The sequence below is a fragment of the Ascidiella aspersa genome, chromosome 8 (assembly GCF_963924565.1).
Source record: "Ascidiella aspersa chromosome 8, kaAscAspe10.2, whole genome shotgun sequence".
Taxonomy (NCBI): Eukaryota; Metazoa; Chordata; class Ascidiacea; order Phlebobranchia; family Ascidiidae; genus Ascidiella; species Ascidiella aspersa.
Window position 1 is genome coordinate 11,343,681 of NC_139454.1, and position 23,364 is coordinate 11,367,044.

A 23,364-nucleotide genomic window follows, 5' to 3' on the forward strand; every position below is an offset into this window, starting at 1 on the left:
GACCTTTTGTGGAATAAACGATACAAGCTAACACCACACCTACTAGGCCTAGTCGTCAATCTACATTTATGATATGCCCTACTTTACATGCTCATTGTTCTCAAAACAGGGTGGAATAATAAAGCGTTGTCAGTAAATTTGCAAATAAGTTGGACCGGATTCCGAAAAAATCCTTGAACCCGAACCGAACCTGAACCGGAAAAGTCAAACGGTTTGACTCCCTGCTATTTCTCACAGTATGTTTAGCCCACGCAAAATATCACGTTTATTGCGGGTTTAGTAGTAATTAGCAAAAGCAATTTTCATTTTGAAACACGATATGGATTTGTCTTACGTTGTACACCATTTGGTACCAAGATTACGGGTTTGCTTGAATATCAAACAAGTCCAACAAATACTGCTACTACACGTCAGCTAAACATACTTTGATCCATCGTCAGGAAACGTACACGGATATAATTTGAGTATGGCCTTTTTACAAGAGAGTTCGCAAAATATCGCGTTTATTGCAGCGGTTTCAACAGTAAGTAATTTTAATGTCAAACGGCAGTGGTTCTCAACCGGGGTGCCATTTGTAATGCTCAAGGGTGTGCAAATTTTCCGAGAATCTGATTTTTGCTCAACTCTTACAATTTTTTGTGTAAGATTCGAGTACAATAAATCCAATTATAACTTGCTATGTAGTGTAGAGTTGTTCCAGTTCCGTTTATTGTTACATTATAGTAAAAAACCTACGGAAAATCGTTTAGGGGTGCCGCAATCTATTTATTATTTCTGAGGGGTGCAGGAAGCCATAAAAGGTTTAGAACCACTGGGATACGGGTTGTCTGACGCTGCTTTTATGCTCAGTGTTTTCAAAACAGTGCGAAATTTAAAGCGTAATCACTAATCAATAAATTTACTGATTAGTTTGTCACTTGTTAGTGGTGGCTTTTCACGAAAAATCATATTTTCGTCACGTTTAAATGCTGCGCATAGGCTTATATAACGTGGCTTTGGCAAAATCACTCTGGTAAGATGTTAAATTTTGATTTAGCTTACCGGGCGTTTATCGCCGTGTAGTGCAACAAGGGCGATATACGTTGAAGACCGTATGCGATACCGCCTCTTGATTAAACCTACCCGAGAATAACGTAATATGCAATAGTGATGAAAAGCCGCATATTGGATTGTTTAATTTTGTTTAACGCGCTTTAGTTACATACCCGGTAGTCATTTTAACCGTTAGGATTAAACTGGTATGTTCTCTGTGGGCAACGCCGGGTATTTCATCTAGTACGTAGATAAATTGAATTTTATAGCGCCATGTAGGCAAAAGCTACAACACTCTTATACCTCCTAGTGCAAGTTATTCAAAACCACACTTTAATACAGTTAAATATCGTAAGGACCTTAGTTAACAAGAAACAACACATTTTTTTGTTTTTGTATTATAATTATTGCATTCACGAAAACTTTAATTTGCCAAAATCCAATTAAAACCAAAGTCCGATTGAAGAAATAAAAAAGTCCGAATTGGGCCGAAATTATTAGTTCAAAATAATCATGAAGATTTACAAAACGCAGTTTTTAATAAAAAAAGACAGGGAACTTTAAAGAGAAACTTTTGAACGAGTAAAGTTTTCCCAATTCATTAAACTCTATGAATTCTGCACTGGCAAAAAAGAAAACTGGTAAACAATGGTAAACACCTGCTGTCAAGTATGGTGCGAGCTGTAAGAATAATTGCAAAATGTTTCTTTTGGTTTGAAGGTGGGATGTAAGATCAGCAATGAAATTATCCAACTAGGAACCGATTTAAACGTCTCTTTTATTTTAAATTCATCAGGGTGTCATAACTCCACAGTGCTGTCATCAATATTTTCAAGTTAACAGCATAAAGATAATTTGTGGAGTAAAGACAACGGTGGCGAGGATGCAAAGGTTACCTCAGGTCAAGAGCGCTTATTTGGGCCTTAAGGTAAACGAAGTATAAGCCCCACGTCAGGGAGTAGGTTCTTCAGTGTTGACCTCTCCAAAACATCGCTACTGGAACAATTCAAAAGGGGAGAGAAAAAAAACAAGAAGTTGCCATCGAGAAGTTTCTCCTAAACTGGCGGAGATGTGTAGGGCGAGGCGCTATTTATTTGTAGCTGCGTTGTTGGTTTGTACAAATTGTTTCAACACAGTGTGCAGCAAGTTGTCGAAGCGCTTCACAATTCGCGAGTCTATTATTCTTTCTTTTCTTCTTGAGAGTGCTCGGCCACGTAAAGAGATTTGTCGATGACCTGCCAACAGAAACAAAACGGGTTTGCTGGTAAGTATCCAGGCAATATAAAGCGCTCAAGATAATCGGTAAATATTCACAGATCATTGGTCTATAACCGTTTCGCACTTTCGTGATACCAACAAGGTTTAGTTTAAATCTTTCGGTGGCAAACCTAAGGAATTGAAAATTTAACCATAACAGATCACTGTCTTTCGAACAAGTTTACATTCAAGACAAAAACAAGGCTTGTTTAGTTCGTATTATATTTCATTTTCACAGGTTTGTTATGAATTTCAGGCCATTCAAAAGTTCCTTAACTTGTTTAAACTATCTTCACGGTAGGGGACAGCGAATATTAACAAAATCGAACCAAGATATGTAAAATATGAAAGAAATCAAAACGCAAAAATCTTATAAAATGTCTTTCCGATTATGGAATTCTCGTTTTTTCTTGGGTAAATTCTACTTCCCTCAAACCGCGCAAGTTTATTGAACTGTTTCTAAAAAAATATTTGTCGGTAGAACCGTTAATCCAGATAGCTTTTAAAAAAGCCAATTATACAAAACGGTCAAATAAATTTATTTTTTAATATTTTGCTTTTTTGCAATGGCAAACATGTAACTGACCGGGGGGATTGGCTTGATGTCGGTTTTGAGTTCCTCCTCAATTTGCGCCAGACTGAAACGATCCTCGTAAGTGATAAGGTTGATGGCCAGACCAAGGTGACCATAGCGCCCTAAAAAGAAAGTTAATTTCATCTATAACTGCAAATAGTATGGAAAGTGGCGAACAAAAGTTTAATGCATAAACACAAGAAAAGAAAGAAGAGGTAAATTTATTTGCTATAAATGTTTTATTTTTACCAGCACAGATATTTTTTGTAACTATTTAATGCAAATGAAAAACAAAAACTCAGTTTTGTAAGCTTAAAATAAACAAAACACAAGTGAGACTGTCACATAAATAAGTTTAAATTTAATTTATATGAACCATGTTTTTCGCTGCTTTCACAATTTCCGAAATTTGAGAAATCTTTCTCAGGACAGATCTTTTCAAATAACAACGTGTTATTGCAGTCGGCGACCCAAAATTTAGAAACACAATTCTATAGAACATTAACAAAAATAAAAGCACACACCAGATCTTCCGATTCTGTGAAGGTAAGTCTCTGGCATCTTTGGGAAGTCAAAGTTAATGACGACATTGACGGCTTGAATGTCGATTCCCCGAGTGAACAGGTCGCTGCACACCAAGTTGCGACACATTCCTTGTCGGAAGTCATGAAACACTCGGTTTCTGTATTCCTAGAATCAACAAAAATTGCTCATAACTAGGTAATTATTTGATATGGTGTCCAAAGATGCAGTAATATGCACAGTACAACGCAAAGGTGGGCAATGGGCATGGTTTTAAAAATTACAAATTGTTTCATTTTTAATGTTTAAACCAGTGGTTCTCATTCTTTTTTCTTTGTGGCCCATTTTCGTTGCACAAAAATGCTGTGGCCCAATAAAGTGTTATGGAAGAACAAACTATAAAATAGGTTTAGAACAAAAAATAGCGGAGCATATATCAATAAATTTATGTTTCATTTACATTCATTCTCAATTCCTCCCCAAACCATTATTCCTGTAAAATTACGTATAGTGACACAAGCGAAAGTAAATTCTTCAATAAATCTAGCTTTTTTAAATTGGTCTGTGGCCCACCTACAAAGTTTCCATGGCCCACTGGTTGAGAACCGCTGGTTTAAACTATGTTGCCTGCCTCTACATTGGTAATAATATAAAACGAGAAGACAAAATTTAGACTATATGTAAATAACAAAAAAAAATGATTTGAGAAGATTTACTGTCAATAACCACAGATAAAACAAATAATCAATATATTTATAATCGGTTTATTTTTTGTTGTATTGTGTATCGTTGGCATATTTTCAGTGTAGAAGAGTTAAGTAAACGTAACGAGATAAAACAAATTACCTGCTTCATCTTCGCATGGATGTAGAAACAGGAATAGCCAAGTTCGGTGATTTTCTTGGCCAACAATTCCACACGATGTGTCGAGTTGCAGAATATGATTGATTGGTTGATTTGAAGCTTGACAAAATACAAATATATTAGTTTTGCATAGCATGATAACCACTTTATCTTTAAGACAGTGATCATATGAGTAACATGATTTTAACAAAATATAAGCATTTGGTTACGATATGAATATTATATTAGTGATGAAAGGTGGATCTATATACAAATTCTGGCAAACATAAGGTACAACCAATACAAAGACATCAATAAACTTACATTTTGTAAACAAAACTGTTTAGCATCAACACCACAGAATATATTGAAAGTTGATAAAATACCTTTGAAAAAAGAGTGTTTAGGCAGTGCACCTTCTTTTTTTCTTCAACATATGCGTAGTATTGAGTTACTCCTTTCAGAGTTAGTTCGTCCATCAGATTGATTTCGTAAGGTTTCTTCATGTGACGAATCTATAAGATAAAACAAAAGTTAATAACAATAACTATAAACCTGTGAATATACTCAACTAAGCCATGGAATTAACATGGACATATACTGTGATATAGCACTGCTGAAATAATAATGACCAAAAATTATGGCATACAAATAATAATATATTGTGTGCCTTCAGAAAGGTTTTTACCAAATGCACTTGGAATCACTGTCGACATTGTCAGATCTGGTTTAACTATTATATTTTATATCAACAACAAGATGTTATCAGTACCATGAAGTCTTTCACTGTTACAGGAAAGGTCGCTGAAAAGAGAAGGATCTGTCGGCTAACGGGAAGAGACTCCACTAAGTGGTCCATCATTTGTTTGAAATCTTGTGATAATAGTTTGTCCGCCTTCCAAGAAAAAATTAATATTAAAAATCAGATAATCAAAGTATGCTACACATTGGATATTGAAAATAATATTCTATTGTTAGGGGTCACCACAGATACAATTATTAAAATTCTATTTTTGAAAAGCAATACCCATTTTTATTTTTGGAAAACACTATAAATGGTAAATTATAAGAAATCTTTACTAATGAAAACAAAAATATATCAGATAAAGTTGAACTGTATTGTACACCAGTGGTTCTCAACAGCCGGTCTGCAGACTGGTGCTGGTCCGCATTAACTTTCCTGCCAGTCCGCCAAATATATTACAATTTTATAGCTTAGTTGCAAAATGCGAGATGTTAAAAGCTTGTCCATCAAATGTAGAACTTTGCCAGTTCCGTAATTTGCTGCATTGTGACGCAACACAGAGTTAATGGTCTACTTTGGACTTTATTGTTCGTCACAATAGTGCAAGTGTTGTAGTAGGCTACAACTCGCTTAAAAAAAGCTTTAAACCAGTTGTAGGTGAAAAATTCAATTAACCACATAAAACACGTATTCTTTGCTTTTAATTTGCATATACTTTTGTCGTAATTACATTTTGGTTTGATTTTGATTTTTGAAGGTCCACCGGTGTTACGACCAATAAACAACCGGTCTGCAAAGCTTGTTTTGAAATTTTACCAGTCCATAAGCTACTAAGGTTGAGAACCACTGCTGTACACTACTGTTGTACAACCTGTGGGTCGCAACCATAGGGATCGCCAAAAATATTTTGTAGGGTTTGTGTCAACTTACTATATTCCTGCTGTTTTAGTATGATTTGTGTATTTCTTTACAATGACGTATACTAATTAACGTGACTTAGTGCATCTTCTACACAAAATTGCAGTTTTAGGCTCGAGCTCCAAAAAGAGCTCCTAAATCAGCTAATGTGACATTTAACAAAAACTAGGTTTCATTTAGCGCAGTGAATGTCGCACTTGCGCAAATTGTTTTATTGCGACTTTGTTTTATAAAAGGGCTGTTTTTTTAGGGTTTGCAGATATCAAATTTAAGCAATCATTTGGTTGCATATGTGTAGCCACAGTTGTTTGGAATTGTGAATAATTTACGCTTCTTCACTTGTGTTACTTTATTTCAGTATTATTTAGAATATTTTTATTCATATCTAAAAACAAAATAGGGCCGCAATGTAAACACTCATTTCATTTTATTTAAATCGGGGTTGCTTATTAAAAAAGGTTGTAGATGTAGACCACTGCTTTACACTAATATGTTAATACCTCTGAGGATGAGTTTTTTAACAATCCACTTAGGAAACTGTATTTCTCATATTTAAGAAATTAAAACAAAGCTGTTTGGTGTACAAAAGTGCTTAGTAGTTACCATTTTAATAGAGATGAGGGTATAAAAAATCTATGGTTTAAATTTTTGCCAAAGTTATATCACAGCCAGGATTGTGCCTTAAACTTGCTTATTGGAAGGAAAGTTTTCGGGACATTATTTATACTCGGGTCGGTTAAAACCCTTTTACCAAAGCGCTATTTTTTCCATTTTTAATTCAGATGTAACCGACAAACTTTTACTATCTTTCAGTTTAGTAATTTGGACATATTTGGTATATACAAGTACACTACACATAATTAATATATATCTGCCCTACCTCTTAATTGGAACTTCTCCAAATTCAAAGTTCAACAAGATAAATGCAATATGTTTGTTGTGCTTAATGCAAACTTATACAATGTTTTTTTGTTAAACAATGCAATTGTTGGAGATAGTAGCTCACAAATGCACAATTAAGTCAAAATCATTCCAAAACACACAAAACTAACACACTTTTCGAAATTATCATTCAGTTTAAAATTTTAACAAATTTTAGTTTTCAATTACATCCAACAACAACAGCGAGTTGGCAGAATTAACAAAACAAGGCTGGTTAATCGAATTAGGTTCACCATGAACTTGATTTTGCCTTAGATAGTTGTCTATCTCCGATTCAGACAAATGTATTGAGCAGTATTGGCTGTGATTTTTTATTTGTAAAATCTACTTTTTCAAACAGCATTTTCAAAAGTTTTGCATCAAACCCCCAAAAACCCAATTAGCGGTCAATTTGTTTTGGTCAAAAAAACATGTTTTTAGTTCAAATCAAATCAGTAAATACTTTATGTTTCTGGGACAATCTCAAAAGGCTAAGATGCATTTTTTCTCCTGACAAGTTTATGTGATATACAGAGGTAATTAAACCAGTTAATATTGACAACACAGAAGAATAGTCTAGTATATATATTTATATAAAAATATAAACAGCAAACTACCTCATCTAGCACAATCATATTGCAATGATCAACTTTTGCTATCCCTTTGTTGATGAGGTCAAGTATCCGCCCAGGGGTGGCAACTATAACATGAACTGAAATAAAAAATTAAAAAATCGTAGTTATACAAACACTTGTGGTATTGCTAACCATGGGCGCTAAAAAATTCCAGGACGTTTTATTTCTACCCAGTGGAAAAATAATGAATAATTACACAAATAATGTGACAGCTCTTAGTTACCAGATTTTGTGTTGTTGCACCTTATGACTGAGATAAACCAATTAGCATAGTGTGTGACTTTCTTACTGCAACATTAGGGTAAAAGGTGGCATTGAAATGGGCAAAACTTCAAAAAATCTAGGGCATCTAAAAACGCTCTGCACACCCACATTTGGCACCTATGCTCTTAAAAAAACACATACGTCATATTTTTATATGGTATATATCCAAACATTATATATATTACTGATTCCAATAAGTTTATTTATTGAATACACAATGTTGGTAATTCATTAAACAAGTCTAAAGTGGTCAAGCAATCCACTGATTTAACAAAGTGTTTTCCAACGTGAGAATAAGATACTGAACTTATACATTAAGGCATTGAATTCTGATTTATATGTAAAATGTTTTTAAAGAATATTTGGTCTGTTACTACAGAGGGGTGTCAATGCCGTTAAGAGCTATTTTTATGTTAACATTGCATTAAACAGGGGCAAATAAAATCTTTAATATGTTTCGATTAACAATTGTTTGCAAATATTGTGAAACTGTATAATTAATTAAAAAAACTATGAAGGTGGCTCACAATCTTTTATTAGGTTGTTCTTGGTATATTTTTCCATTTCAAATAACAAAAAAATATATAAATGTTTTGTTAAAATTAACAATTTAAGTTTACTTAAATTGCTATGGTAATATAGTTTTAGTCTTTGTTTGCCTCCAATTGTTGGAGCTTGTTTTTTTACATTTACTGAGCCGTAACCATCATTAACACTAAACTGCAGACCATTAGACTCAATCTAAAAAATATTTAGCCTTTGTGCAAATCTTGTTTGGCTCTATAGAGGATATATTCCAGTTTCTTTTAACTCAAATAAACAGGGGTGTAAAATTAAATAAACAGGGGATTTCAACCAGAAATACCCAAATTTAACAGACTGACACAAACAAAGACCAAAAAACACAGCAAAACAATTAAAAGGTAACACTGTGCACACAACATCAATTAGCTGGAATGCCAATTGTTACTATTTAGGCCCAGAAAATTTTCAAAAAATATCAAACCTTTTTGCTAAGTGGGAACCTATTTTGCTTACTAATATGTTTTACACAGATTTGTTGTAAAGCAATGTGAGCAAATTACACTAATCCAACTAAACTTAGACAAATTTAATCTAGACACATGCAAATTTCTTTTTTTTACAATGTAGATTGAGCAATAATGGTTTTATTTAATATACAATTATTACCATGTAAACTACCACACTTTATTATAAAGCTTTATGGTTATCATTGCATGTTTTTTTACAGCTGTGAGTTGACTGTACCTCTTCCCAAAACAAAATTTGGACAATGTAACCTAGCTTTGTACAAACACTTTTTATGTAACAATGCAGCGTGGTCCAACTTCTTTTCATCGCGGGCCAAAAACAAGGTTTATTTTATCTTGCGGGCCAATGTTTTAAAATAGCGATTCTTAGGCTTATTGCTGGCAAATTATACATAGTCTAACTCTATGGCAAATATACTAACTTTATGGAATGTATACCTTTGTTCAGTTACGGTAGTTATGAAATAATTTCAACATCAAAAACTTAAAAAAACAAAAATTAAAGTGTTATTGCCAGATTGAACGAAAGCTGACTATCAGTTCGCGGGCCAAAAAAGCTGAACTCGCGGGCCAGGGCCTGCAGTTGGACCACACTGTAACAATGCATCGTTTATCTTGCAAAATGAATTTTTTTGCCAACTGAAAACCATACACAGGCAATAAAACAATCATTCACGTAGGATTGGACTGGACCAGTGGTTCTTAATCATGTTTAACGGCATAATTACCTAATGACTTTTTCGGTCACTACATACCAATTGGTTTTTAAACTCTATACATTAAAGAAACAAATAAATAAAAGAATCTCCCAGTGCTAGCCACATATGTAAGATCGCAGGTCAACTTTTGGCATAAATACACTTTAGCTGCAATAATAGTAAACTTGCATAAATTTTCCTAACCATCGAACAAGGCCTGAAAGCAGCTTCCAGAACACCTGAAAAGGCTTGGCGCACTATTAGTTGTATGTGTAAAAAAGCTAGAAAATACAATACTGATCTGGACAAAGCAGATTTTTTTTAGGATTGTGTTATGAATTTGCGTCTTGACATAATTTCGTAACATCATGTCTTAAAGTTTCTAATGCTTTCTAAAAATCCTTCATCTGTTCCTTGTGCTGAATGGTGAGTTTGATTATTTTACTCAAAGGTTTTTGAGATGACGCTTGTAAATAAATAAACAAAGTAAATATATATCAAAGCTTCTTTTGCTTAGACCTAGTTATGTTACAGTTGCTTGTAAAACCATTTCTCTGTTAAAACCTAATCATACTCAGAACACAGATTTATTGTCTAAGATTAAGACGCTAAAAGTGTCTTACTGTTCTTAAATCCTACTATATTTCACAAGATAATTTAAAAAATGCTACAACCACAGTTTTAGAGATCTATTTAATCAAAAGCAACTTTTTGTTATGTGCCTTCAAGGAAAATATGTTATTTTCTGAAATTGCAATATATTTTGCGACACACTCCAGAATACATTGAAGCATATTTGTGAACTGTAGAAAACAGTTAAAGAATTACCAATCTAAACAATCAAATAAAAAAAATATATTCTATTTTTTTAATAATTAAAGAGTTTCTAAACTTTGTCATATCTCCCATGAAGTAGTATGAAGCAAAATAAAATTTTTAACAAATGTTAACTAACCACTCTCTTCAAGTCTCATGATGTCGTCTCGTAAGTTTGTTCCTCCAGTCGTAACCATAACGTTTAGTGCCCCCATGTGGCGACTAAGCTCAATCGCAATTTGTGATGTTTGCAGTGCAAGTTCGCGGGTAGGCACAAGAACTAATGCTGCAAGTTGATCAGCAAAATTTAAATTTTTGTAGAGAATAAAGCAATAAAAGTCTTTGAAGTACAATAGACTAACTTTGTAGCAACAAAAATGTAGCAACGGCCCTATTTAACAGAGCTAACTTTGCCCCTTTTTAGGCAATAATGAGTTATGTTTGACATTAACAGTAGTTGTTGACATTGTACACCACTATCATTTACCTTGAACATGGTCTTTTGTTAAGTCAACTCTTCCCAGCATTGGAATAAGGTAGGCGCCAGATTTTCCTGTTCCATTTTTAGCCCGCGCTAAAACATCTCGTCCTAAACAAATGTTTATTTATCGATTTATTTTTTACAAAAACTTACATTTGGTAAAGTATAAAGAAAATATTACATTAGATTTCATTTAAAATTATAGAGTAGGGGCTGACTAGATTCATAAAACAAATTAAATATTTTCTTTTAATCTAAAGATTAATAAATAATTAAAACTAAAGTTAACTAAATATTTAAAAATAATTATAATTGTTCAGTAGTTTTAGATCTTCAGGCAGTACTTTGCAATGAATTTTTTAAACAGAACCTTCCTGTTTTAAGCTGTATTTCGTTCAGATTGCTGTTATTTTATTTGGGTATTTGAAGGTCAATAAAAACTTTATTTAATACCTGACAAGGCAATGGGTATGCTCTCCTCTTGGATTGGAGATGGTTTCTCCCAACCTTTCTCGAATATACCCATGAGCAATTCTCGTTTTAAACAGAAGTCTTCAAATTCAACACCCTTTGTTGCTGTAACATCCTAAACAGTAAATTCAAACTTTGTATAAAGAATTTATAAAATATAAAATTTTATCCGAAAATTGTAAGTTGACCACAAATGGAAAGATGTGTGGCTTACCCGTGGGATCAGGCCACTAATGTAGATTCCTTAATAAGTGGTCTAACTGTGACTGTTCTGCGCGATTTCAAAGTATCCCTTTTTATGCAATGATAGTTACGCAAAATTGTACTATGGTCCTATATAACAGACCTGGGCCCTGTACAGCCGGTGCCCGCCAGGCTATTTATCCCAGTCCGCAACTTACTTTTCTAAAAACACATAAGATAAGCGAAAACAAGGGTGAGGTTCTACATTTTTGAACGTATTGTAAACACTATTTCCAGGGACAGATCGTTTAACATACTTAGTGGAATATTTATATATGTTTTGTGCTTCAGTCGAATGTATCCTGTCTTTAAAATATGAACGAAATACCACCAGTGTTCTAAACTCTGAAACATACCAATTCACATTTTGTCAATGTAATTTAGTTTGTAATGTTGTGTGTTTCTCTGGATTTATACTGTCGTTGCAATATAGCCATTATAGAGCAAGTAAAACATCGGTAACTTAAAGCCTTTTGTGCAAAATCTTTATGTATTTTCAACCTTTTTGGGTCAATGGGCCTCACAACTTGATAAACGCCCAGTGGCGTATCCAGGGGGGGGGGGGTTCGGACCCCCCTTTTCGTAAAGTGACATTATCGTTTTTTGTTCGTTTTTATCAGCATTTAAACTCACCGTCCGAAGCTGCGTGTTTTTAAATGTAATTAGGTCAAGCGTCTTAAGCTAATGCGAAACCAAAATCAAACGCAAAACGCTGTTTTTCGTCTTTTGTTTGGTCGACCGTAAACGCTAGATAGTTTTTCTCTTTCGCCTTTCGTTCAAGTTGGCTGATCAGTATGTGTGTGTTCGACAATTAATAATAATAAATCAAGCGGTTTCCGCTTTTTCGCTCTGAAAACGTCGAGTTAGGCGGTGCTAATGTGTCTCATTGTTTGTTGCCCGCGTTAATATCAGATGATGTTGGTTTAAGACTGGGGTCGGCAACCTACGGCCCGCGGGCCGATGCAATTCATCGGGCTTCTTTGACAAACTATCATCTCTTTGCCTCTTTGACAAACTACTATACACGAGTCTAATTCAAATACCTTTTGACTATTTTAACTACGGTAATGCAAAATAACTACGGTAATGCAAAAATTAAAAATAATTGCCCAACCCTGCTTTAGAAGCATATCAGGACAACCTGATTAGCGTGCAATTGACACAATTTATTTTCTGTCACTTGCAGCTTGCATTTTAGCTGACTTGGCACACAGCTCCGCGCAGATGTTGCTATAATCAGGGCATAATAAAAATATATTTTTGTATTGCGCAGGCGGTAAAAGGCACTAGGCCGGCTTGTAATTTAGCGTAATCCGAATAGTGGAATTATGAATGTAACAAAACCAATCACACAACTAAAGTTAATGATTGCAAACTACATTATTTTACGGACCACAAAGCGCTCCCGATTATAAGGCGCACTGTCAATAAATTGCTTTGATAAAATTTTTGTTCATACATAAGGCTCACCGGGCTATGGAACGCAACGTATTTTAAGGAGTATGGGTTACCATACAAAGCTCATTAACACGTTTGCTGCGATTCCAAATTTTTGTTGTATTCTTGAGTTGCGATTACCTTTAACTTTCTGTACCGCTAGCTGCTGCCAGAGCATGCCCGCCAAATTTTGTCGACATGTTTTCTTCTATCTTGTCACTGTCAGAGTCTGCCTCATCGCTATAATCAGTATTTAATTGTTCAGTGATTATCCCAGCTTTCCTAAATGATGGGATGATAGTGGATACTGATATTTTTGCCCACGCATCTACGATCCATTGCCATACAATTTCTAATTAGCCGGTTGTTGTCTCCCTGTCTTAGTAAGCGTGAGTTCGCCGTCTGTCATCCAATGCTCCCGCGCAACTCGCAATTTAGCTCTAAACCGTCTGTTGATACCAATATCTAGCGGCTGAAGTTCTTTGGTTAACCCACCCGGAACAACCGCAAGCTCTGAATTTGTTAACTTTAGGCGCACAATCAATTTTGAGGAAAAAAAAGGATTTAAATTGCGCCTTATGTTCCGTAAAATACGGTAAGCTAGCGCCTTCCAGGTGTGTTGATGATGCTTAAGTTCGCGCTTCATCTAAAGGTTCGCTTTCGCAGGATCTAAATTGGCTCTAAATTCTGATTTGGTTTTTACTATTTGTGACGTCATTATTCATTCCCATCACTATTTTATGATTTCATATCATTAACTATTTTTGACATCATTAATGATTACCAGCGAATGGAAATGAGGGAAATCCCTCAGTTGAACATTTGTCCTACCACCCTTTTTTAGATTTCTGGATACATTTCTGATAGAACTTATTCAAAATATTATCATATTTGCAACAAAATATATAAAATACTTTTTTCAAACAAGTAAAAAACTTGTGTTTCTCATATTACATGAAAAAGACTAAAAATTAATCAGTAAACAAACTAGTTAGTTACAGCCTACATCATTATACAGACTACAAAGGTTTATAAGCTACAAACTAACAGATGTTTTCTTTCTATTATCAACAGCAGGGCGATTTAGGTTGGCTTTCCAGTCTTCGCCTTCACTGAAATATAAAAAACATGGTTGGGAAAAATTTTGGCAAAACTAGACAAAATGTACTTTTACAAGGTAAGATGGGTCATAGATAGCACATTTTTTGAAATGAACATTTCTTGGCACTTCTAGCAGAGTTCTTTACAGACATGCAAAGTAGAGTATTATTTAATTTTACTTTAGTTTCTGAGCCTTACCCAACTTGCCCAACAGAGTTTGAATGTGACAGATTAGAGTTGCTCATTCCAGAGTTACTCTGAGAGTTATTCATTTGTGGCTTTCGATTCTGAGACGATTGGATTAAATTTCTGCCAGGTGCAACATTGGCCATATTGATGTGGCACTAGGTGGTACTTTCACTTCGAAAAAGCTTCAATCAGAGAAAAACAACAAAAACAGTATCTTTGTATCAGTCAATAGCAGTCAGTAGCAGCGATGTTTATGATATACTTTGTTTTATTACATATATAATATCTAAAAAATATCAAAATTTCATTATTCGTACATATCAATTTTAGGAAAATTAGCCTTAAATAGTAAACAAAACCACAAGCTGAAATAGAACAACTATAAGCAAACTGTATAACTAATAGTTTTAACTTTAAGATAGTGGTAAAACACACCTGCCTAAAAAAGATTACACTGAAATGTTAAGTGTTACACGCAAAATTTTGAAAAGCACACTGGAGGTTCGGAATCCTACCACAATTTAATCTTCTAACAAAAATTTAAGTGTGCAATATACTAATTTAGGTGTAAAAGCAATTTGTTATAAAAAACTACATATGTGCACCCGCCACAGATGGCATACTGACTTTGGCCAAGATCTCAGGTGTGCAGTGCCGAATTTCCAGAGTGTAGACCTGTCTGAAAAGTATTGCAGACCTTGTTGGTGCATAGCAAAAAAAAAATGGGCGACCGGGCTCAACCAAGATCAAAAGTGAACCCCGCTACTATAGCATACTGGAAAACCAGGTGCATATTCATTTTCTGGGGTTGCAAGTCTAGTCAGTTGAAAAAAACCGTGGGTGCACTTGCCATATACTTTCCATGCCGTGAAGGCATGAAATGATTTTTTGGTTCAGAATCATAGCACAGATCCAGGCGCTGGTCTAGAATCCTACCACAACGAAAAACCATTTGGTTTAGGGTGCGGGTTAGCGTTTGGGTTAAGGTGGGTCAAGTATTATTATTAAACATAGAATATAATAATACTTGACCCACCCACACCCGAACGCTAACCCGCACCCTAACTCAAATTTTGTGCGTTGATTTTAGAACTGTGGTAGGATTCTAGACCAGCGCCCAGATCCATCTTTTAAAAAACTAACTTATCACTAATTCATGCGTGCAATAAATTGTAAGCTCGTCTAGAATTCCAATACAACAACATTATTTGGGTTAGGGTGCCGGCTAGCGTTTGTCCAGTAATAGTGTTAAACAATAATACTTAACCTATCCACACAAACCAACACCCTAACCCAAATATTGTTCATTGCTTAATAATTATTTCAACGTTGTGGTAGGATTCTAGACCAGCGCCCAAATTGCTTTTGCAAATATAGGTTGTGTACCTGCCAAAGTAAATCCCACTACATGGTTTGTATTTTAGAAGTAGTTTAACATTAAACGAATCATTGGTTAAGTAAAAACAAACGGACGCATTTAATTCACTAAAATACAAAATAAAGTCTACCCTTTGATAAACTTTTTTTTAGTTGTTAAGTGAAAAACGGCGAAAATTGATTTATTTTGTTAATTTACACTTTAAGAGCCGCAGCTTGGTATTAAACTTAATGGTCCTTCCATTATATCTATACAGGAAAAACGAGTTTGTCTGATGACATCTAACTATCGAGAAGGATCCAAAAAATTGTCAAAAAGTCGATGAACTTGGATTTTACAAATGTAAAAAAAAAATCAAGTAACAAAAGTTGCACAGATACAAAAACGTCAATTTACGGTGATTCCCCTAACTTGCTAACAACAATATTTATAATTTCGGACATTTGGCAAAAGATGGACAAATAAACATTCCCGATGCTTCAGAGTAGGGTATTTAACCTAAATACAAATATGGATGGCGACATCTTATACAAGTTAACTTAAATTTGAATAAAATTATATTTAAAAATAAACATGTCGAGGGTTCAAACTGAAAACTGTTCGCAAGGAATAATTTGTGCCGTTGCAAAAGGCGACAGCGAAAACATATTCCTCCAAGGTGAACTTAGCCGGAATTCATTTATTGTAGTCACCTCATTTCTTATGTCAATAGTGGTCAGTCAACGAGAATCAAACCAAGATCAAGCCACCTATTTAACGTGAACAAAATTTAGTAGCCTATTCTTGGTTGCTGGCCGTATTTGTTTTATTTAAAACCTGAAAACAAGTGGCACTGTTGAATTGTATTTAACAACCCAAACTTTTAGTCGGTTATCGCATTAAAATTAGGTAACAAGCAATACTTATGCATTTCTGTTCTAAACAGAACTCGAGAGACAGCACTATGGCCTATTCGTATCTAGCGCAGATATTTCTATTGCAGTTCGGTTTAACATATTTTTGTTGTCGTCTGTTTTATTGCAGGTTTTTATTTCTGTCAACAGGGTATACAACAGGGGCGCCCGCAGAAAATTTTCCAGGGGGCGGCAATCAGGGGCGTAACCAGAAAATCAAAAAGGGTAGATACTTAAACGCCCATTGTGAGGTTCCAAATCCAAGAATTATTGGAACGCTTCCTATTGGCTGAAATTTCATGACGTCATACATTGTTATTGAGCGCAGCTGTAGAAAAAGTGTAAAAAGTTTCGAATATCCAATCAATGATTGGCGCAATATTATGCAAAATCATAAGGCGTTGCTACGAAAACTGTTTATTGTCGCGTCGGTAAATGAGTAAAATTAGTTGACTTATGGGTAAACACTTGCCGCTGGTCCAGAATCCTACCACAGCGTTGAAACAATTATTGAAGCAGCGCACAATATTTGGGTTAGGGTGTCGGTTAGTGTTTGGGTGAGGGTGGGCCAAGTATTATTATTTGATAATATTGCTTACCCTAATCAAACTCAATCCTGAATTTTCAACTTAGAGAATTCCCCTATTTTTCGTCTGACGTTAATGAATAATGACGTCATAAAACAGTGACAGTATGACGTCATAGAATGGTGATTGGAAGACGTGATAAAAAAACTCAGAAACAGCCAAATACATCCAGCAAAAGCGAGCATGTGCGTCGTCGCCAGCTGTGAAACCACAGTGTGCAATCGTTAACTTCAGGCAAACAAACCAACACCGTAAAATATGTGTGATTAATTGTGGTAGAATCATACATAATTCGACTATCAGCAGCGCTGTTTTCAAGTTCCATGAACGGAACTAGCGCTAAATTACAAGCACGCCTTTCACCACGTGCAATAAGCTACTAAACGAAGATCGTTTTTACCTGCGGTTAAGGGGAAATAAGTTGTGTCCATTGCACACTTAGCACGTGGTCTTAGACCAGGGGTTCCCAACCGGGGGTACTCTTACCCCTTAGGGGTACGAGATTGAACATCAAGGGGTACGAACTTCCTTGGGCCACTGAGCAGTTTTCAAACAGATTTCACTGTAGAGTTTTATTCTACAATTGTAAATGATATTATGGTATTACAGTCTTTGCTTTAAAAAAATTATCTACAAATAAGTGTTGTTATTTAGTAAGAAACCTTATTTTTGTCAATGAAGCAGCAACAAATATCTTACTGAGAAGTGATCAACAAAATAACTACTGATATTTAGCGATTTTTGTGTGAAATAACCGTTTAACGCAGTGGTCGGCAAACTGTGGCCCGCAGAGCCATTTTTAGTGGACCGCGATTTACTTTTGAATAGCTTAGTGTTATAGTTGTGGGCCGCGTGATAGTCGTACATTCATTGCACTTTATTTTAAAAGTTGGTGTGGCATAGAATTATTAAATTGGTTCATCTTTGAAAGGCCGACGTGCCTAATGTGGTCCTGGGAGCTTGTCGAACTATAATTAATTTTTTCCAACTTAAACTGTAGGCTACGAGCAGCACAAAATATTGGGAACCCCGGTCTTAGAGTATGCTTAAAGAGCATAATTTTGCGTTAACTATCATTACTTAAAAATGGAGACTTTGAAACGCGCACGACAGTCACCATTAGCCTATACCTCCTTTTAAGAATCTGCTTCAGTTAAACAAATGTCGTGATACACCAACATCGGATATTAGCGCAGAGACCGAACAGCGAGCAACATACTGCGTATAACTCGACGTTTTTTAGCGAGAAAAAAAGAAAGAAGGTTTGACTTAGCGTTGTCAATTGTCGAATACACACTTGCTAATCAGTCAACCTAAAGTTTCCTAAACAAATAACGAAAGAGAAAAACCATCCAGCGATTACGGTCGACCAAACTAAAGACGAAAAACGGCGTTTTGCACTCGATTTTGGTTTCGCATTAGATTAAGACGCATCACCCAATTACTTAAAAAGCACGCCGCTTCGAACAGTTTGTTAAACCAAGACAAAAACGAAGAACGATAAGATCACTTACAAAAAGGGAGGGTAAAACTCCCGCCCCCCCTGGATACGCCACTGGGGGCAATGTATAGTGTATAATATTTTTAACCTTCATAAGTAATACATATTACATTCTAAGTCTGGCGCTCGTGGAATGCGGAGCGAAAAATGGCAAGCAGAGCAAGTTACGCTCAGAGCTTTAAGAGGCCGAATTGCTTAAGTATGAGGACAGTTAATTTATTGAAAAGAGACGAAATTCTGATCTTATAAAAAGTATCGATTATCCGCTGAAGAAATTAGTTGGGATTGCAGAAATGCGATGCCAAAACGTCGACATAACTTGCACCAATAGACAAAATGTTTTGGAACTTTACACAAAGCTATGCGCAGCAGAATCAGTAAAATTTGTTAAACTATACGAAAATGACAAGATCATAGCAGAGGAAATATCGGCAAAATATGGAAAAGTTGAAAAGGTGACACTCAGGAAGGACAAGGTTGGGTTGCTAACCGGAATGAGAATCTTGACAATGAATTCAACCGACGTGGAAGAAAACCCTTTACCAAGTTATATTAGGATGGCGGACTGTGAATTTTACGTAACATATCATGGGCAAGTGTTCACTTGCAAGTATTGTGACGAGAAAGGTCACAAGCAGGCGAACTGTCCCAAACGTCAAAAAGATTTTCCTCGGCTAGTAAAAAGACAAGAAGAGCACAAGCAAGCCAAAGCACATGGAGAGACAAACGATAACGCAGATGCCCCCCAATCTAGCCCTGGCGTCAACAACGCTGATAACAATTTACACTCTACAACAGCCGTAAGCAGCATTCTAAACGATGCTGATAAGAACTCCCCGGACTTCAACTCTGAAAACAACGCCAACATCAAGTCAAGCACACCGAAGCTTACAAACAACTGGTCAAGGAAAAGGCTGCAACGAAGCCCAGACGAGCTTCCTAACAGCAAATCTATTAGCCTATGTGCGACCAGAATTTCGCTGACATGCCCTGGCTACCAAGCTGAATTAGCTGTGGTTTCGGCTCAGTCGAAAACTGTCGTTTGCTGGAGTTGTTCCATCAAGTATTCCGTAGCAATGAAGTGCTGCACGGACGAGTTATTTCTGGTCGAAGAGGGTAAAGAAACATGTCAATGTCCTTCATGCGAAGGGATATTGAGACGTATGCCGTGCTGCGATGAGCTCCAGCCAGAATACTAGACGAAGGAAGATGTGCTTGAGTGCATACAGTGCGCAAGGTACCCTGTTGTCTGTAATTGTTTTGCTGTTAACTCGCTACCTAAGGTTACCATGTGTAAAGCGTGTATCAGTGTTGTAATGACTTAAGTCAAAGGCTTGACTTAAGTGCACTTAAGTCACTGTTTTTAAATGACTTGACTTTGTTACGTGTTTATCAACATAGTAAACACCTAAACTTGTTAATTGTCACAAGCATATAATCTCAAAGTTCCACTATCATTAGGAGTTATTACGAATTGTAAAATAGGTTTTAAGACGGCGATAATTCTTAAGTGTTTTTCGAAATTAATGTAGTTATTGTCTGTTCCTTTCTATCTTTTTCAGGTGTACATTACCACGACTTTATTTCGGTCATTTAGAGCATACAATGTTAATGTAGCCTGTGCGTGCGAGCGACATTCGCTGCCCGAAGCGATGGCCACTCGGGCGAGATAAGTGGGCGCCCAGTCCCGTGTACTGTTTATCTAGCAAATTCCTGCTGGCCTAGTCTGCAGGTCTTTGAACGACTGATGGACTTTTTTTGTGTTTCTAAATTTCCAACTTGGCCAGAAATAAAATTATTAGCGTGATGACTTTGCTAAATTGTATTGCATTTTGTGCTATATATTTGAGAACGATTCGGTTCTAATATGCCAGTTTTGATTCGTGGTTATTGCAGTAACATGTTATGATTTGACAGTAATATTGTAAGTAGATTTGTGTAATGCCGATATTAATGCTAACTCTTGTTTGTGATAGTTATTAACGCTCATCTTTACACTTAACCCAATATATACTAAAGAGATACATTTGTGGTGTTTGATTATTCCTAAGGACAGAATAGAATTTATAATTACCCGGATAGGACTCACTCAGCGACTTTAGGTTTTGTTACTTTTTAAACGAAAATAGGATACTACCATAAGTTCCTCAACATAACCAAAAAGTCGCTACAGACTTGACTTAAGTCTTTTGGGCAAAAATACTTGACTTGATCTAAGTATTTTGGGCAAATGTCTTGACTTAACTTAAGTCATTTGGACAAATGACTTGGGTTAAAATAAATTGTTTTAATTAAGCAATTAATTATAAAATTGCGCTATTTAGCCCAATCTTTGCACATAAAAGAATTTGCTTGTTATATGCTGCTTTTATGTTATTTTTGACTTGAGTTGCTTATAATAATCGGAGGAGTTTGCCGGTTTTCATAATTTAAAGTTTTATTTTTTTGACAAGGGCTGGACTTGAAGTTGACTTGCTCTAATTATGACTTGACTGGGACTTGACTTGGGCAACCGATGACTTGGAATGGGACTTGACTTGCTATTTATTCAAAAAGACTTGACTTGTACTTAAGTTATTTTACGAATGACTTGACTGGGATTTTAAGTCATTTCAAACTGACTTGTTTACAACACTGGCGTGTAGTAATACCCATTGCAAGTATAAGATAGTCAACTGTAGTTGCGGGAAAAAGCATTCCTGTATTAGGGGTCCCAATAAAGCGTTTAGATGGGATTGTGGCATGTAGTACGAGTGGGACATTGATATTGGTGTCGAACGCGTTTAAATACTATTTTTATGTCTTTAAATATTATTTCACACAACGTTCGAGGTAAACATTGCTATGAAAAGAAAATCGATTTTTAATTTTTTACGTCATAAAAAGTGTCACGTTGCCCTTTTGCAGGAAACCCATGGTAGTGCTAAGCACGAAAAGTTATGGGGTATGGAATGGGGAGGGGAAGCGTTTTGGGCGCACGGCACTTCAAGCAGTAGAGGGGTGGCAATACTAATCGACAAAAACTTATCCTATTCCGTCTCAGGCACAAGGGTAGACCAAGAAGGTCGATACTTAATGGTTGAAATTACAATAAATGCAACCCCAATAGTAATTGTTAATGTTTACGCGCCGAATAAGGACGATCCGGAATTTTTCATCAATTTATTCGCCGTACTTGACAGCTTTTCCGATGCCCCAATAATCATGGGAGGGTACTTCTGGACAATGTCCTAGATCAAAATGGAAGTAAAAAACATCGTAACCGAAAAGCAAGAGAAAGTCTTTTGCAATATATGACACATTACAAACTAACAGATATTTTTCGTCACAAATTTCCAACCGTTAAAAAGTTCTCAAGGCTTCAGAAATTACCAGCGGCATCATCGCATTTAGATTTATTTTTAATTGACGGATCTCTCGTCGAAAACGTTAAAAATGTAGACATAGTCCCCGGTATAATGTCCGACCATAATATAGCAACTCTAGGGGCTGACATTAACCCAGCACCACGCGGTAGAGGCTACTGGAAATTTAATACATCACTATTAAATGACCAGCGTTACAAGGATAAAATAAGAAAGGTAATCACTTATTATAAAGCAGAAAACCATATAGGCGAAACCGACCCACATGTAAGATGGGACGCCTTGAAAGCAGTTGTTCGGGGAGAAACTATTAGATATGCGGCCGAACTAAAACGAAGGCTAAATATAAGCAAATTGAGTTGGAAAAACTGATTGGCGAGACGCAAGACGCTATTTTAAAGAACTCTGAAACAGAATTAGGCCCCTTGCACGAAAAATTGTCCAAACTTAAATCGGAACTCGACCAACTAATGCTGCGCCAAACTAGAAGCGCCATAACGCGCTGGGCAGAGGAGGGCGAGAAAAATACAAAATACTTTTTAAATTTTGAAAAGAGACATTGCGAAAAAAAGGGTATTAACAGACTTTTTGTAGATGATGAAATAATAACTGACCAAAACAACATTTTGGACGGTCTAGTTGACTTTTACAAGCAACTCTACAAACAAAACGGAGATCTATTGAACAAAACCTTAATCGACTCAAAATTAAAAACACTAAATCTCCCAAAAATTAAGGCAGAACAATCAAAACTATTAGAAGCGGAAACAACAGAAGCGGAATTCTTCACTGCTCTCTGCGACATGGGTAAAAATAAATCCCCTGGGCTAGACGGTTTTCCAGCAGAGTTTTATATCACCTTTTGGGACAATATCAAATGCGTCTATATGGCAGCTTGGCGACATACAGTAAATACAGGTAGGCTATCAGCTTCTCAGTCAGAAGCAGTGGTAATTCTACTTCCAAAAGCTTATAAAGATCATCTTCAACCGGGAAATTTTAGACCGATAACGCTTTTGAATGTAGACTACAAAATTGCTTCAAAAGTAGTTAACACCAGGATCCGAGGGGTACTAAACGACATTATCTCGCCTGCGCAAAATGGTTTTATTCCAAAACGATACATAGGCCCTGATATTCGTCTTTTGTTCGATATCGTTGACTGCGCCGACTATTACGATATACCTGGCGCGATACTGTCTTTAGACATGTTCAAGGCCTTTGACACGGTAAACTGGGACTTCATATATACAGCCTTAGCTGCTTTCGGGTTCGGGGATGAGATTATTAAATTGATCGAATGTTTTTACCAAAATCCTTCGTGAGTAATTGTTAACAACAACTTTTTTATCAAAATCGTTTAACGTTGAACGTGGCGTACGCCAGGGAGACCCTCTCTCTTCAACTTTATCCCTGCTACACCGAGCTTCAAAACTTTGCA

At 35.9% G+C, this 23,364-nt stretch overlaps 1 protein-coding gene across 1 annotated transcript; it reads right to left on the reverse strand.

Moving 5' to 3' along the window:
* Positions 1–1,425: 1,425 nt before the first annotated feature.
* On the reverse strand, positions 1,426–14,480 carry LOC146136105 (putative ATP-dependent RNA helicase ddx6). The gene is made up of 12 exons (XM_083396352.1): positions 14,209–14,480; positions 13,958–14,021; positions 11,212–11,344; positions 10,765–10,866; positions 10,417–10,563; positions 7,430–7,524; positions 5,001–5,123; positions 4,615–4,743; positions 4,232–4,348; positions 3,388–3,553; positions 2,876–2,985; positions 1,426–2,267 (listed from the first exon to the last, which is right to left on the reverse strand). Exons 1-12 carry the CDS (start codon positions 14,340–14,342, stop codon positions 2,211–2,213), a joined length of 1,377 nt encoding a protein of 458 aa, XP_083252478.1. The 5' UTR covers positions 14,343–14,480; the 3' UTR covers positions 1,426–2,210.
* Positions 14,481–23,364: the final 8,884 nt, after the last annotated feature.

Bases quoted from the DNA above. Each gene is read 5' to 3' on its own strand.
- LOC146136105 (XM_083396352.1), bottom strand. From the start codon at position 14,342: ATGGCCAATGTTGCACCTGGCAGAAATTTAATCCAATCGTCTCAGAAT. The intron at 5,124-7,429 runs GTAGTTTGCTGT...TTTTCTTGGAAG, and splicing joins ATATGATTGTGCTAGATGAG to GCGGACAAACTATTATCACA. The intron at 3,554-4,231 runs GTAATTTGTTTT...TGTTGATTCTAG, and splicing joins TCCATGCGAAGATGAAGCAG to GAATACAGAAACCGAGTGTT.